Consider the following 24068-nt stretch of genomic DNA (forward strand, 5'->3'; position numbering starts at 1 on the left):
TTCAACTGTCTTGAGGATAAAATTCAAATTTCTTAACCTGGCTGACAAAGCCCTGAATGATCTGGACCCTGCTTGCCTCTCTAGTCTCATTTCTGGATACTCTATGCCTCCTCTTCTATGCTCGGACCACAGTAAACTACCAATTTCCCATGCTTTCTCTTCCAGCAGTTCATACATGTTATTCCCCAAACCCTAAGACAGGCTTTCACCTTCCACTCTGCATCCACAACCTCCTCACTCCTCCACCAACCCTCATCTTCTTAGACTAGACTAGGTGATGCTCCCTAGTACTAACTATCCTACAGCCCCACTTCAGAGAATTGAAATTTTCTATTGATCTGTCTGGGGCTTCTCAGGTGGCTCAGTAGTAAAGAATTCACTTTCCAATGCAGGAGACATGGGAGACATGGGTTTGATTCCTGGGTCAGGAAGATCCCATGGATGAGGAAATGGCAACCCACTCCAGTATTCTTGCCTGGAGAATCCTATGGACAGAGGAGCCTGGCAGGCTCTAGAACATAGGGTCACAGAGTCGGACACGACTGAGCACACATGCTATACATATATGTATGTATGTGTGCATGTATATGTATGTATTAACCTGTCTGCAATCCTACCTACTCATTGAGAACCACTGAATCAGAATCTCCAGGGCAGGGACCCCAGCATCTATACTTCAAGGCTTCCGTGTACGGCTAAAGTACAGCCAGCGTTGAGAAGGACTGCTGTCAATAGCTCTCCTTGAGGAAACAGAACACAATGTGTACTGTTGTAAACCAGTACCCAGGATACTGCTGTAAACTAGTGTGTAATTCCCGGCACACTGCTGACACATAGAAATTACTCAAATATGCGATGAAGCAGAGAAAGGAACAGGGCAGTGGGTGGAAGGAAGAGAAGGACTGAATGAATTTAAAATAATCCTCAAGAACCTTCCCCACACTAGTAAACATGACATAACCAAGAGTGTAATCTTTAAAAACAAAGTCTCAGGAATTCCCTGCAGGTTAAGACTCGGTGCTTTTTACTGCCGTAGGCCAGGTTTAACATCTGGTCAGGGAACTTTGATCCCACAAACCATACAGCCCAAGAAAAAGAAAGAGTAAAGCTCCTACTCTGCTTTCAGGTTTATTCTGTTTTACTTCCCTACAGTTAAACTATGTCCTCTTTGCATCAACTGTAAAGAATGGCAGCTAAGATACATTAGACCTAAAAAGTTCTGTACAAATCAGCTTTCACATCTGTAACACCACATGATCTGCCTTCTTGACCTTATAAATATTGGCTAGAAAGGCACAAAAATGTAGACAAATGCCAGCCATTTGAGCACCTGCACTTTCCTCAAAATGCAGAGTGAGAACTCCTGAAATATAGCAGTGGAGCAGGTTAAAATAATGCTGAACCTTCCAGAGAAAGCAATAACTACACAGTGCTTTAGTAGCAAGTATGCATAAAACATAATAAAATGGCATAGAATTAACACTTCTCAAAAGAAAAATCTAATAAAATCCTGAATTTGGAGAAGAAGCACTGCACAAACAGGGTAGAAACATCTTTATATCTCCCTTGTTGCTCTGAGTGGAGCAGCCTCAATATATATTTGTTGAATGAATGCCTGATGAATGATGAATGAATATGGCCCTTAAAGGAATTACTCACATTTTCTTCTTCCCCTGATCAAAGAAAGCCAGCTACTCTGAGCCTCATGTTTCATTAGAAAAAATATTTACCAAGTGCCTAAACCAGCTTGTAATGTGCTAGTATAGCACATTCTAAAAGAACCATATGGGCTTGGCCTCTGCAACTCAAAGCCTGTCATACAAATCCTATTAGAGATACAGCCTCCCAGCACCAGCACCTAACAAGCATGCATACGGTAGAGGTCAGCAATGTGTCCTAAACATGCCATGTTGCTTTACGAGGCCATAAATTTTTTTTCTTTTTTTAAAATTTTAGTGTAGTTGATTTACAATGTTATGTTAATTTCTGCTGTACAGCAAAGTGACTCAGTTATACATATAGACTTTTTCATATTCTTTTGCATTATGGTTTATCACAGGATATGGAATGTGGTTGCCTCTGCTATGGAGTAGGACCTTAGGACCTTGTTGTTTATCCACCATGTGTGTGACAGTTGGCTAGTCCCCAACTCTCAATCCTTCCCTCCTCAACCCTGTGGCAACCGTAGGCTGTTCTCCATGCCCGTGAGTCTGCTTCTGTTTCATAAATACGTTCATTGCTGTTGTATTTTAGATGTCACATGTAAGTGGTACCATATGGTGTTACCTTTTTCGGTCTTACTTTGCTTAGTATGATCATCTCTGGGTCCATCCATGTTGCTGCAAATGTAAGATGTCATAACTTTTCATGTATTCTCCTTCCTCTGTCCAAAACACACCTGGAAAATTCCTACTCATCCATGAAGACCTAGATACACATTATCTTCTTTGTAAAATATTCTGTGAATTTCCCAGAATTAAGGATTTCCTTCCCTGTGTTCTTCTTCCATATTATTCTGTAAATACATTTAGTGTATTTGAATCCCATTTCAATGATGATGATTAATTACATATTCACTGTGCACAATTCAAAGTATGAAGGGAAACCATTCACTTTTCACATCTGGAACATTTTCACATGGAAGAGTAAAGAGTAAAGATTTACCTGAATAGATAACAGGAAGGGCATAAGGTGCAATTCTGGAAAAAAATTAACCTAAACGTGGGCATGAAGAGGAAAGGTAAAGGAAATGGTCTAAGGTCCTTTTCAAAGCTCAGAGTGGACGTTTGGCACTTGATCCACAGGGCAATGGAAAACTACCACTAAGTTTTACAGAAGGCAAGGGATGATGTGGACCCCATCACCCTTTTCATTGCAGTGTCTGCGGAATGTGTGCATACCAAACACCACATGGCGACTCTCAGTTAGCTGCCATCAAATGAGATGGGCAGACGGAGTTCACTCTTCCAGAGCACTGTGGCCCGTTGAAGAAGAGGGATGCAGGCTCCCTGTCCACTGCCTCCAGAGCAAAGCGAAAGCTGGAGGTCTGCTTACTACACTGAAATTAATCCTTCTTTAACAGCTTCATGTAATATGCTCTGCAAAATCTTCACCAGATTCTCTATCAGAGGTGCTGTTGAGAGTTACCTGACCCTTTGCCAGAAACAAACATAACCCTTTTAGAGGCAATCATCAACCATTCAATAAATGTTAGGAAACATCTTCATTACCTTTAAGAAGTAAATTTTTAATTCTGAAGGGGTGGATTTTAACAATGAACCCACATTGTAAACTATTCTTTATACAAATACATTTAATTAACTACTATACTGATAGAATTTTGTGGTTGAGACTTTAAGTATTTCCATGTACCCTAATGCTGAAGTTTAGCATTATAATACATATAAAGATAAGATTTTAAAGTGTGCATAGTCTAAAACCCCCAAATTACAAAAATATAACAAAGAGCCAGTCAAAAAGCTACATTATTAACTGCAGTGGTTTCTGACTAGGTTGAATTGTACAGTCCAAGTATAAATTCTGAGGAAGTCATACTACCCCACCCTTAACCTAATAGCTAACTGTGGACCCCATTAGAGCCCTGGGAACCTTAGAGTTTGTCTGGCTTATAGAATTTCTCTTATCAGGTTGATTTAATAAAAGCATGTTTTAAGCAGTGCTCCTAACTTGGTTTAAAAGTTCAATGATGCTTTCAACAACTCTGATGTAAATGGAAGAGAAAAAATGCTCCTTGGACTGATGTAAAATCAAATTAGGAGTACTGCTCATAAAAATGACCCTAAGGAATGATTCTGCTTTGGAGAAAGAGATTAATATGAAGACACACACATATATATCTATTTATAGCCACTCTCACAGTCTACTATTAATGGGACAGACAAACACAAGTACTAGACATTCAGATATTGGCTTTTTTTTAGCGGGGGTGGGGGAGTGTTGTCTGTAGCTCACCATCAGTACAATGTTCATTCAGATGATATTTTCATTTTTGAAGCCTTACTATCATATCCCAAGTTCTGAAATGCAGTATATGAGCCTTGACTGTAGAAATAAATTACCAGCTGTCTCATAAAGGACAACCTCATTTAGTGGAAGGCAAATGCTAGCACGGAACAAAAGTAAATAAAGATGGCTACATATGCTCTAGTCTGCAAGCTGGAAAGTTGACAGTGATGAAAGAAGCAGAAGAGGGAAAAGATTAAACATGAAGAACAGCTGCCACTAATAGACTATCTGACTACTCAAGCAGTTTGATAATACAGCACAGCAACAATGCTAATTAAAATTGCTGGTGTGAAGACTTAGACCCAGAGATCTTAAAGCTAAAGAAACAATGGCAGTCCAAGCAATCCACTCCTCTGCTATCATATAAGGTCATACTAAACTCAGGTCAAGAGTAAATGGCAATGTTCTACGGAAACACATGGTACTACTGTTATGCTTAATAATGAGTCTCTTCTTCTTTTACTTGTAAATTTACTAAAAGTTCCAATTCCTTCTGCATTTGTTTCACTGCTAATAAGCAGAGATGTAGTTGTTACTATTATGATTATTGTTATTAATTTACTTTTTATTTCCTCGAGAACCTTCAAACAGTATATGCTACCTAAACTGAATATCTTGTAGGTGTAAAACATAAAAGGAATATGTAGTTCATATGAGAATGAAACATGAACAAAGTCTTCCTCATTTCCATCCATAGAATGTCACTTATATCTATCAAAATTCTCACATGTCTTGGGAGCCCACATATCTTCACAGAACAAACTACTCATTAAAGGTTAGGGCAGGAAGGGGGAAAGGATGGACTGGCCTTTTCTGACAAAGGAGGAGGGCTCAGTGATGTGTTTTCAGTGAGTAGAATAAAAGAAAGGGGTTTTAAAAGGGTCAAAGGGAGAGCGGGAAGAGAAGCTTAAATGTCTGACTTCACCACCCCTCTTAAAAGGGCTACTTCATCCAACTGAACTAAAATAGACCACCACCAGTTATTAGAGAATCACCCAAGGAAGAAAGAATTTCTACAAGTGACCTCTGGTTACCCTTCAACACTGCAGCCCTTCCAAACAAACTGGCACCAAAATAAATGTAGCCAAGAAGAATCTAACATTTATATCTTATGATTTTATTTCAATTTTTCATATAATTTTCTGTAGACCTACTTATGTGGATATAATTTGATTCTAAAGTATTTGGGAAATACATTTAGTCCAGTTGTGCCTGAAAAAGGGAAGAGAAATGTAATTTTCCAGTTTTACAGATGCTTCCAGAATTCTGTCTAAAGATGGTTTAATCTACAGTTACTCAGCTGCAGAATATTACTTCTATTCCACAGACTTTGTATATGAACTATTAAATCCATTAGATCGATAGCAATTCCTCCCACCTACTCTTAAAGAGCTGATTTAATGAGAACATCATTTTCTCATTCAAGGCTTTCTTTCTTAAGGGAACACAGTCCTGTGTGAACACAGTCAACATTTCCTTTCACATCGACAACTTCATATAAACAGAGCCTGAGGCAGGGCAATGAGGCAAAATGTTCGGTGGTAAATACGCGAATTTATTTAAAAGACACTGTTACGGGATTTGAGCTTAAAACTGGACTTAACTTACAAAGGTTAAGATAAAAGAAAACCAAAATTAACCATTTTCTTCCTCAAAAACTCTTCAAATGATACAAGCACTACTAGCATCACATTATTGGAAAAGGAAGTGTTATTTTCTTACTACTAACTATTCACTGTTAAATATTTCAAAATACTCTCTTTCCACTCCCCTTCTACAACAAAGAGATAATAGTGGAAAGAAATGTACCCTTTTGTCCTTTCTGGACCTGCATATTAATAGAGATGACAGGGATATTATTGTCTGTTGTCTTAGACAATAGAAGCCATGGAAGTCTCAAGATACAGTCACTAGCACTAAGTTCTCTCTTTCTCCTCTGAGCCTTTATACATTAAAGCACAGAATAAACCATAAAGTACTACTTAACACACCAAAAATTAAAAATGGAGACAGAGGGTGGATCAATGTGCATTGTCTCACAAATATAGTTTCAAAGATAATTGGTAATGTTCTCTTTTTCCAAAGAAGTGAGGGTTAAATATAGTCGCTCTGCACAGAGACTGATGATCTTCAGGATGTGTAAATTATACATTACAGTTACATAACAGACTAAATCACAGTCATCAACAAAAGAACATTTGGCACAATTCTTGAATTTTTATGACTCTAGCTCATAAGCAGAGCATCAAAAAGGAGAAAATATCCCACCTTACATCAGCCTTACAAGTAGCCTCACAACTCACAGCAAGTAAGAAGTATCCGAGGTGAATGGAAGAGAGACCATCATCTTCTCTGGACTAGAAAATGGTGGTGAGCAGGGGTGCGGAGCTTTTATTTTCAGGTTATCTTAAATAAAGCACATGGTAGTCATTTCATTAATTTTTTAAAACAGGAAGAGGGTCAACTAACTAGATATATGTAGAGCTGTGTGTTTTAAGGTCACCTTATGTCCCTAGGTTAAGTCAAGACACTAAAGTCTGATGAGAGAACACAGATCCTTTCAGAACACTTTAAAAAAGCTGAATGAAAGTGTTAGTTGCTCAGTCGTGTCCAACTCTTTTCAATCCTGTGGAACCTGCCAGGCTCCTCTGTCCATGGGGTTCTCCAGGCAAGAATACGGGAGTGGATTGCCATGCCCTCCTCCAGGGTGTCTTCCCAACCCAGGGACTGAACCCACATCTACTACATCTCCTGCATTGGCAGGCAGGCTCTTTACCACTACTGCCACCTGGGAAGCCCTCAGCACAAACCAAAGACTGGTGAAACATCCTCATGCTTTCAGTGCAGTTCAATGGGCTCTGCTGTGCCACAGTTTCATGCCAGTGCCACTCACTTTAGGCAATTCAGAATGGGTCAAGAGCACTCAGCGCCATTTACATGGCGGGAATGGCCAAATGCTTGCCTCAGTTCCTATGACGACACAGAAGCAGAACTATCCTCAGGCTTATTAGATGCATCCAATTAACATTCATCTCTGACAAACTCATCCTGTAAGCTTCCACACCAAAACAGCTACCATTACTCTATTAAGCAATCATAGTGATTTAAGTAAAGCATATTAATGGGAAAAAGCAAAGAGATCTTAACCCAAGAAAACAAAAGAAACACACGAAGAATGCAAAGACCAAAGCAACCCAGGAAAGATACTCTTTCCTTCATCCCATCAGATTGTGCCTCTTCCACCACCAATTCAACAGGATTTTTTTTCTCTGCACTCTGAACAAAAAGCAAAAATTGCTCTCTTTGAAAAGAAGCTGGCCTGGTAAGAACACCTAGAACTCAAAGCCAATACTCGGAGGATGTCCAAGTGTCTGGAGATCCAAAGAACCCATCAGTCTCTATAAACTTGGAAAGACTGGACAATCCAAGAGTGCCCAGAGCCATTCCACTCAGCCATATCATATTTTGAGATGACTACAGAGAAGTCAATGTTGACCTAGATCCACAACAACCAATACCATGTGTTCGAAGCCAAATGGTTGGCTTTGAAACATTGCCAACACTTCCTATAAGAGATTCCAAGACCAGAGAAAAGTAAAACATTTCATAAGGTGATGATCTTAAGCTTTATAGCCCCTTGAATAGTAAAAGCAGTCTCTGGCTTATTTTCTGAAACTAATGTTTCCAAATAACTAAACACCAAAGTAATGTTATGACAAAAATTTCAACCGTCTTAGGTATAATGGGACACAAACTTGTATACTTTCTCAGATACCTGCAACCACCTCTATGTGTGTCTGTCTTTTTCCTTCTCTGTTGGTATCTCATCCAAGTCACTTTGGACTTAGATGAAATACACACTGAGGGCATGGATCTAGCATCCTGAGTGGCTGCAAAGGGTCTGGATGATGCTTGGGAGTACAGAGGAGTTAGCTCCCCATGGGATAAATCTCGATCAGCTAGGACAGGAGACAGGAGGAAACCAGGCAGATAAATCTCCCCCCCGCCCCACCCTTTTCTTTCTCTTTTCCAAGGACTGAGTGAGTGAGTGAGTGAAGTCGCTCAGTCATGTCCGACTCTTTGTGACCCCATGGACTGTAGCCTATCAGGCTCCTCTGTCCACAGGATTTTCCAGGCAAGAGTGCTGGAGTGGATTACCATTTCCTTCTCCAGGGGATCTTCCTGACCCAGGAATCGAACCCAGGTCTCCTGCATTGCAGGCAGACGCTTTACTGTCTGAGCCACCAGGGAAGCCAAGGACTACTCAAATGTAATTCCTCACTACAACCATTTTCATTTCCTTTCAGAGAAATCCTGTAGGCAAGTGAACACACCTGCTGAAAGACCTGCTATTTCTTTTCACAGCTTGTTGTGAAGCAAGAGCTAGTTCTGTATCAAATCAATTTCTTTGCATCATTCCTTGTTTCTTTTCCTTTTGCCCTGCAAAAGATCTGACCTGCAGCTTTCAGATTTGATCTGCACTTTAATCCTTGTCTCAGGGTCTGTATGTCAAAGAACCCAGGCTTAGATATTAGTCTTACAAAAACTAATGTCAGATGAAATTAAGATGCAACAGTTAAAACGCACGTTTTCAAAATACAGTAAGAGACAAAGACAGATAAATCCCAGGAAGAAGTGGAAAAAAAATTCAAGTGCCTAAAATGTAAAAGACTAGGGTCAATAAATAGTATAAAATGTCACCAACAGAGAAAGCATTTAGACAGCAATGAGAATCAAATACAGGTATTTTTTTCAATGTGTCCAATGACCACCAACTTCAGAGGACAAGATCAGGCATTTTCATTAAGTAATAATGCTGTGTTTCCTGTGGTCATGTATGGATGTGACAGCTGGACTGTGAAGAAGGCTGAGTGCCAAAGAATTGCTGCTTTTGAACTGTGGTGTTGGAGAAGACTCTTGAGAGTCCCTTGGACTGCAAGGAGATCCAACCAGTCCATTCTGAAGGAGATCAGCTCTGAGATTTCTTTGGAGGGAATGATGCTAAAGCTGAAACTCCAGTACTTCGGCCACCTCATGCGAAGAGTTGACTCATTGGAAAAGACTCTGATGCTGGGAGGGATTGGGGGCAGGAGGAGAAGGGGACGACAGAGGATGAGATGGCTGGATGGCATCACTGACTCGATGGACGTGAGTCTGAGTGAACTCTGGGAGTTGGTGACAGACAGGGAGGTCTGGCGTGCTGCGATTCATGGGGTCACAAAGAGTCGGACACGACTGAGAGACTGAACTGAACTGAATAATGCTGTGTAATAGGTGCTACCTGTTGCCTACACAATCAATCTACCTTCTTTCTTTTCCTTCCTTCTTTCTTTCTAAGAGTCCTGATTGCATCAGTGTCCACTCCTCTCCCATGTGGAAAGGGGAGAGATGACCTACAAATGGGTAAATTTTGATCAGAAGTCACCATGATTCCATTATCTTCACAAGTGACTGATTTGAGTTTGTTAACATCAATGAGTTCTAGCCAGTAAAATACAGAGGTCAACTAGAGGGCTTTTGGGAAAGGTTTCTTGACTCTTGAGGGACAGAAGGGAAGAAATATTATTATTGCATTTAGATTTAATGCCTGGACATGGACATGTAACAGTCACCCTAGGATTGTGAAAGAATATAGTCTAAAGACAAAACTGACACAGAAATGATGCAGAGCCCAGACAGAAAAATTCTAGGTTCTTGACAATGTCATTAAGCCACAAATTAACCAACCCTGAAGCTGACCAATATCTAGTTTTACATACAAAAGTATACTTCCTGATTATTTAGCCTCTTTGAGTGAAGGTTACTATTACTTGCAGCTAAAAGCACCTTCACTGGTGCACAGAGGACATAGCTGGTTGGAGAATTTGAGTATTTACCGTCAATGCCACTATATAAGGAATGAAGTGAGATTTGAAAAAAAAAAAAAAGTGGTCTTTGCCCTCAAGAGTTTACGATCTGTTTTTTTTAAGACATGCAAAACATGTGATACATCAATTAAAGAAAAAAATGATGAAGCACAAGTACATAGAACAAAAAATCATTACTGTGGGACATTAGAGCCAACATTCTAAAGGGAATAAAACCAACCTACATGCTTTTTGCCCAGCATAAAGGCATGCTGTCTAAATTTCATTAGTGTAATTCGACTTTCAGGAAGCTCTCTCCAGTAGGTATCTTTAGTTCTATCTGCCCAGCATTCTCTTATATGTTCAAAATGTTGCTCCCCTCATTTTGTGAGGTCAGAGTGTCAAACCCAAGGTGGGCTAGTCAGAGCAATTTCCTGGGATTTCTTTAAATCTTAAGATCATAAAAAGTGATAAAAGGTTGAGCATTCCAGGTGTATGGATTTATCAAAAGTCAGCAAATGTAAACTTAAAGATTTGTATATTTCTTTGAATGTAGATTTTATATCAAAAGGAAACATGTTTTTTAAAACGGTGATTTCTTAGTTAATAATAAGCATGCTGAAGCATTTAGGGGGAAGTCTACTAATGTCTGCAATTTACTTTGAAATGGATTTTTAAAAGCTGCATAGCAGGATTGATAAACAAACAGATATGTGATAAAGCAAATGTAATAACATACTTACATAGCAAAGCCTTTTGTTTGAAAAACTTTGAAAATTTTTCTGGGGGAGAAAAACCAAAGTCCCAGTGCTGGCAATGCTGTGAGCTATACCTCAGGAGGTATCTGTGGTCATATCTCCCAGGGCATGGAGGAAAACTGTTCAGAAAACAAACATGCAGGAAGAACCAGAACAAAATACAGAAATGACTTGATCATCAACAAAAGAGAAATGGTGAAAGTTATGGTATATTTGATAATATGAAATAACAATAAAAATTTTAAATGAAAATCCCACAAAATTATATATATATGTTAGAGTAATATACATATATAATACATACATACATACATAATATAATCTTAGAAAAAAGCTACAAGAAAATACTAAAAATCGTCAACAATGGTTATCTCTGGGTTTGGGACTATTAATGTCAAAATTATACTTTATTTTCCAAGTTTTAATTAGCATATGTTACTTTTAGAACAATCAACAAAGAAGTAATTTTTTAAAAATTCACTGCTATTAAAAAAGATTTTTTAAACTATATCTTATGGCTTGCTTCCCAGGCACCATTTCTACCATAAATGTTCTGAATCTCATGAATGTCTGAAATCTTCTATTCATTCCTCAAGGCTTGGGAAGCAGGAGCCCAATAGTTAAGATCATGACCTATGAAGTCAGGCGATCTTGATTTAATCCCCAAATGCCCTTACAAAATGTATGTTTTTGGACAAGTTAATCTTTCTTGTCTTAATTTCTCCATCTACTAAGTGGGGAAATAGTACATACAGGTTTATCTGGAAAATAAATGAGATAACACATGCAAAACACTTAAAATGGAGCTTGAACCACAGGTAGACGTTAACCATCGTTATCATCCTCATCAACACCTTGTCTGATGATCTCGTTTCCTACCTTAATAACAGAATTTTACTCATCAGGCACTATAGACTCACCCGTTTTCACTGCCTCTGTGTTTTTACACCTAGCCTGCCTTCTTCCTTTCAGTCATACCTTTATATATATTTCCAAATACCTTCTAAGTGTCCAGCACTGCCCCAGGCACAAGATACCACTGCCCAAGAATGTGGGCCTCCTCTTTTCTGAAGTTAAGCCACAGGCTCCACCTGATCTCTCCCACTGGCTCCAGCTCCTCGCCAGCTCATTCGACCTCCCCACCAGTTCACTCCACCTTCTTCCCCCAAATCTTTAATCTTTACCTCTCCACTGGTTTCTTGCTCTGCCTGAAAATCTTCATTAGTACCTACTCGTGGTAGTGGTGCACGTTCAGTCAGGTCTGACTCTTTGCAACCCCATGGGCTATTCTGTCCATGGAATTTTCCAGGCAAGAATATTGGAGTGGGTTGCCATTTCCTTCTCCAGGGGATCTTCCCAACCTGGGGACTGAATTCCCGTCTCTTGTGTCTCCTGGACTGGCAGGCAGGTTCTTTATTCTTTACCAGCTGAGCCACTGGGTAGAGTCACCATATATTTCTTCTTCCTTTAACATCCATAGTTCTCAAAGAAAAGTCCTAAAATCTGATTTCTTAAACTCCACTGAAACTTTACTTACCAAGATTCCTAATGGCCTTCTTACTGCCATATGCAATAACTGTTTTAGGCCTCCTTCTGTTTGTTCTGCTACTTCTAACACTGCTGACTATGCAGTCAGCTTGCAAACTCTCTTCTCTTCTTTAATGCAAGTTGTTAACACCATCGTGGTTTTCTCACAGTTCTTTGGCGGTTCCATCAAATTCCCTTAAAGCAGATGTTCCTCAAGCAGGAGATCCAGCTCTTCCTATTCTCTGTCTCAAAGATCTTGACTCTGCCCATTGCTCAATCACTAGCTCTAATGAGATGACTGTTGTATTTCTAACTCCAGTTTTGACTTCTCCCCTGAGTTTCAGTCCATTTTCAACTGCCTGTTATGCATTTCCAATTGGACTTTCAATCTAAGCATGCCACCCGAAAAATGTGATATTTCACCCATAGACTACTCCCTAATCTGATTTTCCCTCTGTAGTTAAAGATAACAAATGAAGGGAGAATACATCCTAGGTAAGAGAAAACTTCTCAAAAAATAAAGGCAGGCAAAACCTTTCAATTTTCCACAATGATGTCTCTTACAAACATCTCTTTCTCACCATTTTTCTTTTTCCACCCCATTTCAGGCCTGTGCACTGGCTGCAGTGTCACCTGCCACCACTCTCACCATCTGCCTCCACCAATCCAACAAACTACTTCATAAAAAGATTTAAAAAATGCCTACTACCACTCATGTACCTACCACCTACAAAGATTAAATCCAAATTCCTGACAATAACATTGAAAGTCTCTGAGAGCCGGGCCTAAGACTGCCTCTCTTCCCAGCACTGAAATCCTTATGTTTCAGACGACTCTGAGCTCACAACCATTCTGGTCAGTGTCTGCTACACATCTCATACTTTCCCACCTTGCCTGCACAAGCCCCTCCACTCCTATAAATTATCCAAATTCCATCTCTGCCTCAAATCTTAGCTTAATCCACCATACAATCTTCCAACAGCATTTAGGTATACAATGTTTTTCACTATTATTATTACATCATGCTTTCTATGTACCAGGCACTGTTCTAAACACTTTATATATACTAATTAATCCAAATCTTACAATAATGCTGTAAGATGGATACCATTATTATCAGTATTTAACATATGGGGAAACCGGGGCACAGGAAGACTAGGCAATTGTCTAGACTTACAGCTTGTGAGTGGCAGGCCCACAAATTACATCCAGGCTGCGTAGTTTCAAAGTCTGTCTTCTGCTGCCTATCTGGAATTCTTTAGCAGTTTTGTCTGTACTGCTCATTTATTAATAAGCTACTTTGAGACATCTATTCAATTATGAGGAGATGACAAGACATATTTAAGTCTTTTCCCTTCAGCTAGATTAATCACTTAGGTAAACCTTCACTACCGAGGTTTTTCCAGTTACTAATCGCTATCAATAAATATTAGCTTATAGATTTGTTAAATAAAAATACAAGAATGGACAGAAATAAGAGTATCTAGCCGAGATGTTAAAATTCTGAGAAGTAACTTTAAACTGTTTCCAAGAATAGAAGGTTTATTTTTTTTAAAACTGGCTATTGGGGGTTTTTTCATTTTCCTATGGTAAAACAAAACCATAAAGATAGAATGTCAGGAAAAAACTTCTAAATGATTATACATCATGAAATGTTATAAGACAGGATGAAGAACTTTTCATCTTTAGGATTTCCAAGAATAAAAAATGCCTAGGAAAAATTATATAGTCTTGCCTGAAAGTAGAGAAACGGATTCTTATTAGAATAGTGAGCACATAACAATGCTTAAATCAATGTTTATTTAATAAATGCATGAGCTACCTTGATCACAAAATTATCTAAGTTGTCTTCTACAGAACATAATTTTTATGCAGAGCTACATTCCAGTAAGTCCAACATCATGAGTCTTCTGAAAAATGTACACATTTTCAGAAGTTCCACCCATTTGGAAACTAGTTTTAGTTTTGGCAAAGCTGATATTCATTTTGATAGTATTTGGGTAAATTTTTCAGCTATTTCTTAAAGCCACTTTTGCTTGATATACGATAAAATAAACCACAAAGAGGTAGTTTCTGCCCTCTAGCTAAAATTTTCAAGACTCATAATAAGACATGAATCAACAGAGATCAGAACAATTAATTCTCTTCTTCATCCCTCCTTTTCTGTCTCTATATGGAGTGGCAGTAGGTATCAAACAAGAGCAAGCCAGCTAAATCTGGCATCTTGTCACTGTTCGGGAAATCAAGTCCTTAGAAATCAACTCATCCTTAGTAAAATTAAGACTGAAGTAGTCACCAGAATGATTTTTGTGTGTTAGTCGCTCAGTCCTTTCTGAGCGACTCTTTCTGAGTCACTCTGTCCATGGGATTCTCCAGGCCAGAACCCTGGAGTGGCTTGCTATTCCCTTCTCCAGGGGACCTTCCCAACCCAGGAACTGAACCTGGATCTCCTGCATTGTAGGCTGCCTGAGCCACCAGGGAAGCCCAGAATGATTTACTCATTTACAATAAAAGTATTTTGTCACACGGGTGAAATAACATATGCTGGCACAATAAGCACATCCCATCCCTGTAGATAAGCCACTTCAATATAAGTCAAAATCATAATCAGAAACTAATTTCCTAAAGAAGGAGGGAATATATCAGTATGATTTCCAACTACTTTTTTTAATCATGAGAAATCATTTTTATAGCAATCAGAAATATCTACGGACTGCATGACTGGTGCATTTTCTCTATGTATGGAGAACTGCCTGGAAATCCGAAAGGTGTTTAATGAGTCTGTGCTCCAAAACAGAGAGGCAGGATTCAAATGAACAATAGCATCAAACTGTACCAGTCTTACTACCGGCACTAGAAACAACCACTCACCTAAAAGGGCTTAGATATGCTCACCTCAGTAAATTTCTTTTTATTATCCTTCCACAAGTGGTCAACAGGCCTTCTGATAGACATATTTTTTTTTAATATATAAATATTATCAAAGACTTCTGCAAGGCAAAAAGTGATTCTATCAATATCTTCTGATTTTGCAGATCTAATGTATCAAGTTAATCTTCCATTTCAACAAAAGGGCAAGCAGATCTCTTTCTTTATTCTTTTTGAGAGGTTGGAATGGGGGAGAGACAGGGGAAAGTGCTTCACTTTGAACTGACACTGAATTTTATGTTATAAACAAAGAAAACATTAGATATAAAATGAAGTGGCAGGACTTTCCTGTTGGCCCAGTAGTTAGGAATCCACCTGCCAATTCAGGAGACATGGGTTTGATCCCTAGCCAGGAAAGAACCCAGATGCTGCAGAGCAATTAAGCCCATGTACCCCAACTACTGAGCCTGGGTGCACCTAGAGCCTGTGCTCCACAATGAGAAGCCGTGCATCTCACCTAGAGAATAGCCCCAACTCACTACAACTAGAGAAAAGCCTGTGCAGCAATGAATACCCAGAACAGCCAGAAATCAGTCAATAAATACAATTTTTAAATAAATTTAAAAAATAAAGCAGTAGACCTTCAAAACTTGTTCTTCATCCTTCAGCAAATTTTAGCTGATACACAGCAACCTAACTGAGACTACATTTTCCAGCTTCCCTTGCCGGTAGGTATGATCAGTAGCTAAGTTCTCACCAACAGAATGTGAATGAAAGCAATGAATTATACTTCAAAGCTTTGGTCTTTATGCACTGGGTGTACACTCCTCTGCTACCGTGGAGTTCACCAGAGGAATCACAGAAGTCACATGCAAAGGCTGGCAGAGCCACTTTGCCAGCTTGCATCCCACGAGATCATAAGGAAGAGTGCCTATCAGGCCTGGACTGTTAAGTGACAAAACAAAATTTATCAAAGTCATTGGGTCTCTCTGACAAAACAGCTTAATCTGTATTCTTATTGATAGAGATATGGATAAAATTAAACATCAGAACTGCATATTAGACCATATAACCACTCTATGTAAATTCATAGCACTTAGGTACATGTCACCCAGTATGTATCTATTCCTACATATTTGATGCCGAGGAATTCATTGGTTTCTTAAGATTAAAAAAAGCAATGATTGAGTCCATAGTATTAAACTCAAAAGACAAGAAAATTATAAATACTTTGGGGAAATTAAGGGGTTTCTGAGGAGCACATGTATTGTCAACGCTAATGTAAAAAGCAAATGGGAGTGGGAGGAGTGGGAGAGATGATAAAGTATTCATTCTGATTTTAACTCTGAAATCCAAGTACATTTTAGGAGTGACAAGTATTATCTACATCATTCTTTTTAACATTTCTTATATATAAGCAGGAGTAATTTTAATATCTATAATTACTAGCTACATCGCTTTTTAATCTAAATTTACTAACTTCAGGGCCTTTTGTTTACCAACTCTCTAATCACTTGTATCACATTTAACAGATATCAACTATTAATGTCAACAACTAATGTACTTCTAACTGTTCATATCTTAACTGAATATTACCAACATCATCCTTATTTAAATATATTTATTCCTCTAGCCAAATGAACTCAGGGTTAACACTAATTTCCAAGATGGGTAGAAGTTAAGTAAAGAATCTGAGACTCTGGTGCCTAAATTCCTTTAGGACAGATGGCTGGTCTTCAAAGAATTTACAACCACATGACTGTTCCATTCAAAAATTATATTGTGCCACAGCCAACTCTGATTATTTATGTTAACTGAAGGCAGAAGCACAGATGATCAAAAACATTCTGCAAATCACTTCTAGTTGGCTTTGAAATATCTATTAATTTTTTTTAAGAGATTTATTTGATTATCTTTTTCTCAGGATAATACGAAAAATGACTTACATTCCCTGGGTATGAGCCAAATGACAGGAGCATAACGGGTGGTTGGACCAATTCAATGTGGGTATAAAAACGCACCACAAATAAAATGGAAAGCAGACCAATTATAAGAGATAAATGAGACTTGACTACAGATATTAAAAATAAGATATTTTAAAACACGATTCTGTATTAGGCTCTGTATGGAATTAGACTTATAGAGATAGAGCTAGAGAGAAAATCTGTGCTATATTAGAGTTCACAAGCTCAGGGAAATAAATATTTCTAGAAACCCCTTGGTGGTTGGACTACCAGTCTTAAAGGTTTCTCACACACTGAAGGACAGGGATGTTAATACTATTAGTGCTTTGCTCTATTTTTTAAAGTATTTCAGTACACGATATTTATCAATTAGTAAGGAAAAATAATAACTTTACAATGCAAGAAACATGGCAGACAGCGTATAATACAAGAGATCAAATTAACATCACCAGCAACGAGACATGCCAACAAGTGCTTTACTCTTAAAAGTTATTAATACCTACAATGACCAGGACACATGGACCATGTGCATTGCTAGACATGCTCCAAATTTCAAAATGGATCTGAAATCCCTCAGAAGTCACTAGTATAGCAGGGGCGTCAGCACCAAAACAGGAGGTGCACAGAAAAGAAGGACTTTTCCCTCCACTGCTTCTCTCCTGGGCCTGTGTGTCTAGAAACCTTTTGATTTGGGTCAAATTCCATCTTCTGATTTTGTTCAATGCCTAAGAAATTTCTAGCATTTAATAAGTGCTAAGTAATAAGACACACAGTGGAGGCATAATAAATTAACATGAAATGCTCCACAGTGGGGCCCACTTTATGGATTATGCTAGTAATCCAGGGGCCATATTTTTGAAAAATAGATTTGTATTACAATAAACCTTATTGTATTACAACAGATTCACTGACTTACAGTGTGTTGCACACTTTCAAATCCCAAACCTATAAAGCATTTATTTTTTATTTAAGATTTATAAAATCATGTCCATCTTAAGATGCCTCCAGGCGTTCATATGATATAAAAGCAGATACAAAATTCTAACATGAAGAAAAGCCAGGCTCTGTTCAGATTTGCTTTTGTTCTTTTTTAAAGCACTAAACAAAAGCCATATGTCTAATACCTGAAGGTCAACCCAAAGGGCCAACTTTATAAAGATTTATAAAATAAAAAAGTCAATCTCAAGAAAACACTGCTCTCTCTGGACACCAAAGACTTGGGCCAACTAGCAAGAGATCTTTGGTGGTGCCTCACTGGAAGCAAGTTTTAAGATACCTAAAGGATTAAAGCACAAATTTTTAAAAAATAAAACTCACTACTCTGAATTTAACTCCAAAGCAAAGCTGTGACGTGTCTCCTGCTGTGATCGATGATGCTGAATGCTGGAGCGGCAACACTCTGCACACAGCATCGCCCTCACCTGGTCTTTACTGAGCAGGCCCTTCTCTTTCACGTACATTCACGGCTGGATCCGAAGGACGGCAAGTCAAGAAGATACAATAGCTGTCTTAATGTTGGGCAAAGGTGAAATGGTGAAGAGAAACTTAATGACAATGTTTCTGGTAGCCTGTGGTGAATTATTCATATTTATTCTGATTTTTATTTTTAGACTTCCCAGACTACCCCTCCCATATAAAAAGCAGGAAAAGTCACAAAATGGATGTCAGAATAATAGAATGCTTGAACATACATTAGATAGTTTCACAGTTTTTTGGTTTGCTTTTACTATTATATACCTATGCTTGTACAATGCTTTGCATATAGTAGGTGCTCAAATATCTGAGGAAGATGGGAGGAAGAACAGGAAAGAAGAACTCAAGAAGGAGAATTTTGTAAGTGGAGCATAGACAGAAAGGCCAACTGTAAAATTTTCATCTGGGATTGACCCCAACCCTGAAACCTCTACTTGAAACTAGCCAAAGCTCTGCTTTCTTTCTGTTTCTAGCAAGTTTAATATAAAACCAGACATTTCTTCTAGTTGTATATGAGTAATTCCTCCTTGTAAATTAGAATTCCTGAGGTTCCTAGGATCACTGTCACTAAAAAAGATAAAAGCAGAATTTATTTTCTCAAGTGGGAAACATATAAATTTAACTACATGTTTAACCCATAAGTTTATATATAGCGTATACAGAAAGGGAGCACAGCTATGGTTAACAAGAGAATAGTTATGGCTCTAAGGCTGGACACATGCCCTCTGCTCTGCTCTGTCTCAGTCCTTCACCCTAGCAGAGCTCGTTGGCTCCCATAGCTTCTATGTGTCAGTAATTACCAATTTATCTCCAATCCAAATCTGAGTTCCATGTGCCAGTCCTCTGCATCCAGCTTTTTCTGGAAATCTCCATTTGCATGACTCACAGGCATCTCAAACCTGAAAAGACTCAATACTGAATGTTTGGTCTTAACTGCATGCACAATCTGCCTTTCCTCAGATTTCCCTACCTTGGTAAATGGACCACCACTCACCCAGCTATTCATGTAGAAATACAGTGCTAACATGAGGCCTCCCTCTTTCCTGCATCTTCCACACCCACTCTATCATCATGTTTAATGATACTACCTTCGAAACATCTCAATCTCTCCTGCTCTTCAGCATCTCCACTGTCATCATCCTAATCTAGAGACTGCCAACTGTCCTCTACAGAATCCTACCCTACCTGCAAGACTGCTCTGTTTGGCTTGCTGTATTTTCATAAGCTATTTGGATCAGCTGTTAACATTTATAAATTTAAATATTTAACAAAACAATTTGGATTCCTAGCTTCTCTTGGAAAACTAAAAAATCTGGCAACAACACTGGGTAGGTACATAATTCCACTTGGTCTATATTAGGTGGGCTCAGGAAAGAAACAACTCTGCCTCCTGGTTTCTTTGCTGGTCCCCTCTTCACGGTCTCCCAACACTGAGGCCAAAGGAAAATTGACATTTATCAACATAGCTTTAATATTATTGCTTATATGGGTCTGCTATATACTTTTATACCACCCCACTGAAGGCAAATGAGTATGTGAACCCATTCCAGTATGTTTCCTTTCAAAATGTGAATCAGATCATGTCTCTTGCCTGGTTAAACTTTCTAATGACTTCCAACTGACTTAAAAACCTAAAAGCTTACCATTACCTAAAAGGCCCTGTATGGTCTAACCTGTCCAATTTCATCTCCTGCCACTCCCCTCACTTACCAGGTTTCATCTGTACAATAGTACACTCTTTCACTTTCCTATTCCCAAGCTTGGAAGAGGCTTCTCACAGATATCTACCTGGCTGCTTCCTCTTTGTCATTCAGGTTTCAGCTCAATGTCACCTTCTAAAAAAGTCTTCTCTGATGACAGAATATAAAGCAGTGTCTCCCCATAACACACCTTCATTTTCTATAAGGCAGTCTTATTTCCTTCACAGCAACCACTGCTTTTTCTAATATTATCTTGTTCATTTACCTTATATATATATATATATATATCACCCTTCTAGAATGTAAATGCCATCACAACAGGAACCACAAATGTCTTATTTGCCACTGTTACCACACTGCTTAGCATTAGTAGTAAATATACGTCAAATAAATAATACTATAACAGCTCTTCCAACTTCAAATGGGCTCAGTCAACACCCATCCCCAACCCTCTACTAATCTAAAGGCTAGCTTCTTTTGTAGCTTGGGGTGCCATATATCATGGTTCAGTCATTAAACAAACATATACTATAATTATTCAAGGTGCTGAGATCAAACAGTGGAAAAAATCCTGCCCTCAAGGAGTTTATAATTAAGTAGGGAAAGACAGAAAATAAACAAATATGTCAGTAAATTATACATTATATTAGAAGGCGATGAAGACTAAAGAAAAATAGTGGGAAAGGGACATAAGGAATGTGGTGAACGTGTGTCAATAAGTATGTGAGTGTGTCTGTGTGTGTACAGAGAGGTGAGCTGCAATGTTAAACAAAATAGTCAGGAAAGGGCCTGCTGAAAGGGTAACATTTGAGGAAAGAGCAGAAAGAGGTGAGAAAGGAAGCATTCCAGGCAGAGAGAACAGCAAGCGCACACATCTCAAAGCAGGAGCTTGTCTGGTGTGGAAGAGCAAGAAGGCCCATGTGGGTGAGGCAGAACGACGAGGGGAGTGAGCTGTAGGGGATTAGATCTGATAAGCACAGGGACCCAGATCATGCAGGGCCTTGTAGACTGCTCAAGAACTTTTGACTTTTATCCTGAACGAGATGATCATTTATTAGAAGGTTTTGATAAGATTTTGACTTATATTTCAAAAGTAAATATTTCTTTGGGCTTACATGATGCTGTGGACTAAAAAATCACTGAATTGTATACTGTAAAAGGGTAAATTTAGGGGTATGTGAATTATGCATTTAAAAAAAAAAAGCATTCCAGGGACTGAGAACAGATTATAGAACTACAAGAGCAGAGGCAGGGAGATGAGGTATTTGACCAGTATAACAATCTAGGAGCCGGTGATAGCCTGGATCATGGTACATGCAGCAGATATGGCAAAAAGTGGTTCCAATTCTGGATATATTTTAAGGGTAGGACCAAAAGGATTTGGTGATGGATTAGATGTGGCATATAAGAAAAAGAAGTGCAGGGTGACACAAAGGCTCTAGCCAGTGCACTTTCCTGATACAGGTAATATAGATGCTACTCCTTCCTGCTCATCCTCCTCCTCCTTCCTGCCTAGAATATAGACAAGGGCCTTGGTGTCTGGCAGAGATGAGCATGAGGATGATGCCAACATTCTAAGGATATCAGAATGGAAAGGAAGAAACAGCCTGGCTCCAGAAGACATTACTGAACTGTACACAGGACTGGCAACCTCAAGATTCACTATTTAAGGAGAATAAGCACCCCAATTATTTAAGCTGTAGTTCACAGGGTTTCCTATGATTTGCACTAAAACGCATTCTTAACTAATAGTAACCCATTTTTAACATAGTGAACCATTAAACAATAACTCCTTATACTCCACCGAGACCTTCAAACCTCTATGCTGCTTTTATCTCTAAGAATTTGCCTATTCCAGGTATTCATATAAGTGAAATAATATAACATTTTCCTGTTGTATCTGGCTTATTTCACTTAACATATTGTTTTTAAAGTTCATCCATGTTGTAACATGTATCAGAATTTTATCCCTTTTTAAGGCTTAATAGTAGTCCACTGTATGTACAGACCATAGTTCGTTTATCTGTCCACCAGCAAATGAACCGATCCAGCAGAACTGCAGGATCATATGGTTTAACTTTTGGGGTTTTATGTTTAACTTTTATATATATTTTTAAACCAAATTTTTCAAATAAAAAGCTTTATATGTTTAAGTATGTTTCACTTTTTGAGGAACAGCCAGACTGTTTTCTGTGGCAGTTGCACCATTTTACATTCCCACCAGCAACACACAAGGGTTCCAATCTCTCCATGTTCTTGTCAAGAATTGCTGTTTTCCTTTTTCATTCATTTGTTTTTTATAACAGCCATCCTTTTGTATGTGAAGTGTTAACTCACTGTGATTTTCACTCAGATTCCCCTAATGACTAACGACGCTGAGCATCTCTTACTGACCATTTGTACATAACGTCTGGAAAGACGTCTATTCGAGTCCTTTGTCCAGGGTGATGATCTGAAAATGCAAACCTGCTAAAAATTCTTTAATGGTGTCTCCCTGTTCTCCGAATGAAGTTCAAAATCCACAACATGACCTACAAGGCCCTGTGAGACCTGTCCTCAGCTCACTACCCAGCCTCACTTTGTCTTCTATACTCCTGTTCACTTGCTCCATCCACACCACCCAACTCTCTGCTTCTCTCAGTTCTGTGAAAGCTTCTCCCTTCCCCTATACTTGGCTTGCTGCTGCTGCTAAGTCGCTTCAGTCATGTCTGACTCTGTGCGACCCCATAGACGGCAGCCCACAAGGCTCTCCTGTCCCTGGGATTCTCCAGGCAAGAACACTGGAGTGGGTTGCCATTTCCTTCTCCAGTGCATGAAAGTGAAGAGTGAAAGTGCAGTCGCTCAGTCGTGTCCGACTCTTAGCGACCCCATGGACTGCAGCCCACCAGGCTCCTCCATCCATGTGATTTTCCAGGCAAGACCCCCTGTCATTCCTCAAGGGTCAAATTAAACATTATTTCCTCAGGTAAGATATCTTTTCCTTCACTGCCCTTACCATGTGACAACTTAAATGATACAATTATCTATGTAACTGTTTATTATCAATCTCCTTCTCCAGAATATAAGCTCCTAATGACAAGGACTTTTTGTTTTATTAATAATATTATGGGGGGGGCAGTTCTAAGGAGTTTAAAAAATCATTCCTAGCCACAGGTAATTTCCAAATTTTGTAGTATAAATTATATGAAATACTATTATCCCTCTTACTTTCTGATAATTATTTAGTTACCTCTGATTCAGTATTAAGTTTCCTTGTAGCAAATCTATAAGTACACTGCTTTAGAAACACATCAAAACATGTGTTATTTTTAGTAAAGAGTGACAGAAGTAATTTCATTCATTTTCACTCCACCAAAATGGTATAGATTTGCCAGGCTGAAACAATTAATTTCCCTTTCATTTACACACTTATCTGTAAAGGCATCATGAAGTATGCCACAGGAATCATCTCTCTTCGAAGCCTATTATGTATGCTTTGTAATTTACTGGAAATTGAAATCATCAGTAATCATTTCTTCCTTTCCTCTTGTCAGGCTGGAGTCCTTTTTTAAGAGCTTTCTTTTCAGGTTTTGCCAACACATTTTTTTAAAGTATTTTCCTTCTTCTTTGAAAATGTGCCTATAAAGTTCAAAATTTTTTAAATAGTGCATTCCTAGATGACATCTTAAAAAAGAGCAATTTCAAAGCAAAATTTCTTTTTTGCCCAATTCAGGCATTTATCTTTCCCTAGAGATATGTAGATGAGAAAAGAAGCAAGGTCCACACATAAAAGGAAAACAGTCAACTAAAATGCTTACCTGAAAACCAAACCATAATTCAAATATTGTTAAGGGTCATTGTCAACATGTTTAGGCCAGGAGCACAATCTACCTTTAAATTGTTGTAATCTGATGGAAGGGATAAAAG

At 38.6% G+C, this 24068-nt stretch overlaps 1 protein-coding gene across 6 annotated transcripts in view; it reads right to left on the reverse strand.

Annotated features, from left to right (window-relative positions):
- Positions 1 to 24068, reverse strand: part of BTBD9 (BTB domain containing 9) — a 412965-nt gene that overhangs the window by 304650 nt on the left and 84247 nt on the right. For 3 of the 6 annotated variants that reach the window (XM_061399064.1, XM_061399065.1, XM_061399063.1), the window contains exons 7-8: positions 10616 to 10749; positions 6330 to 6432 (exon numbers count right to left, since the gene is read on the reverse strand). The exons of the other annotated variants lie outside the window; for them this stretch is intronic. In XM_061399064.1, the coding sequence (XP_061255048.1) occupies positions 6330 to 6432; positions 10616 to 10749 (237 nt within the window). The remainder of the gene's footprint in view (positions 1 to 6329; positions 6433 to 10615; positions 10750 to 24068) is intronic. 6 annotated transcript variants of the gene reach the window in all.

Source organism: Bos javanicus, chromosome 23 (assembly GCF_032452875.1).
Source record: "Bos javanicus breed banteng chromosome 23, ARS-OSU_banteng_1.0, whole genome shotgun sequence".
Lineage (NCBI taxonomy): Eukaryota > Metazoa > Chordata > Mammalia > Artiodactyla > Bovidae > Bos > Bos javanicus.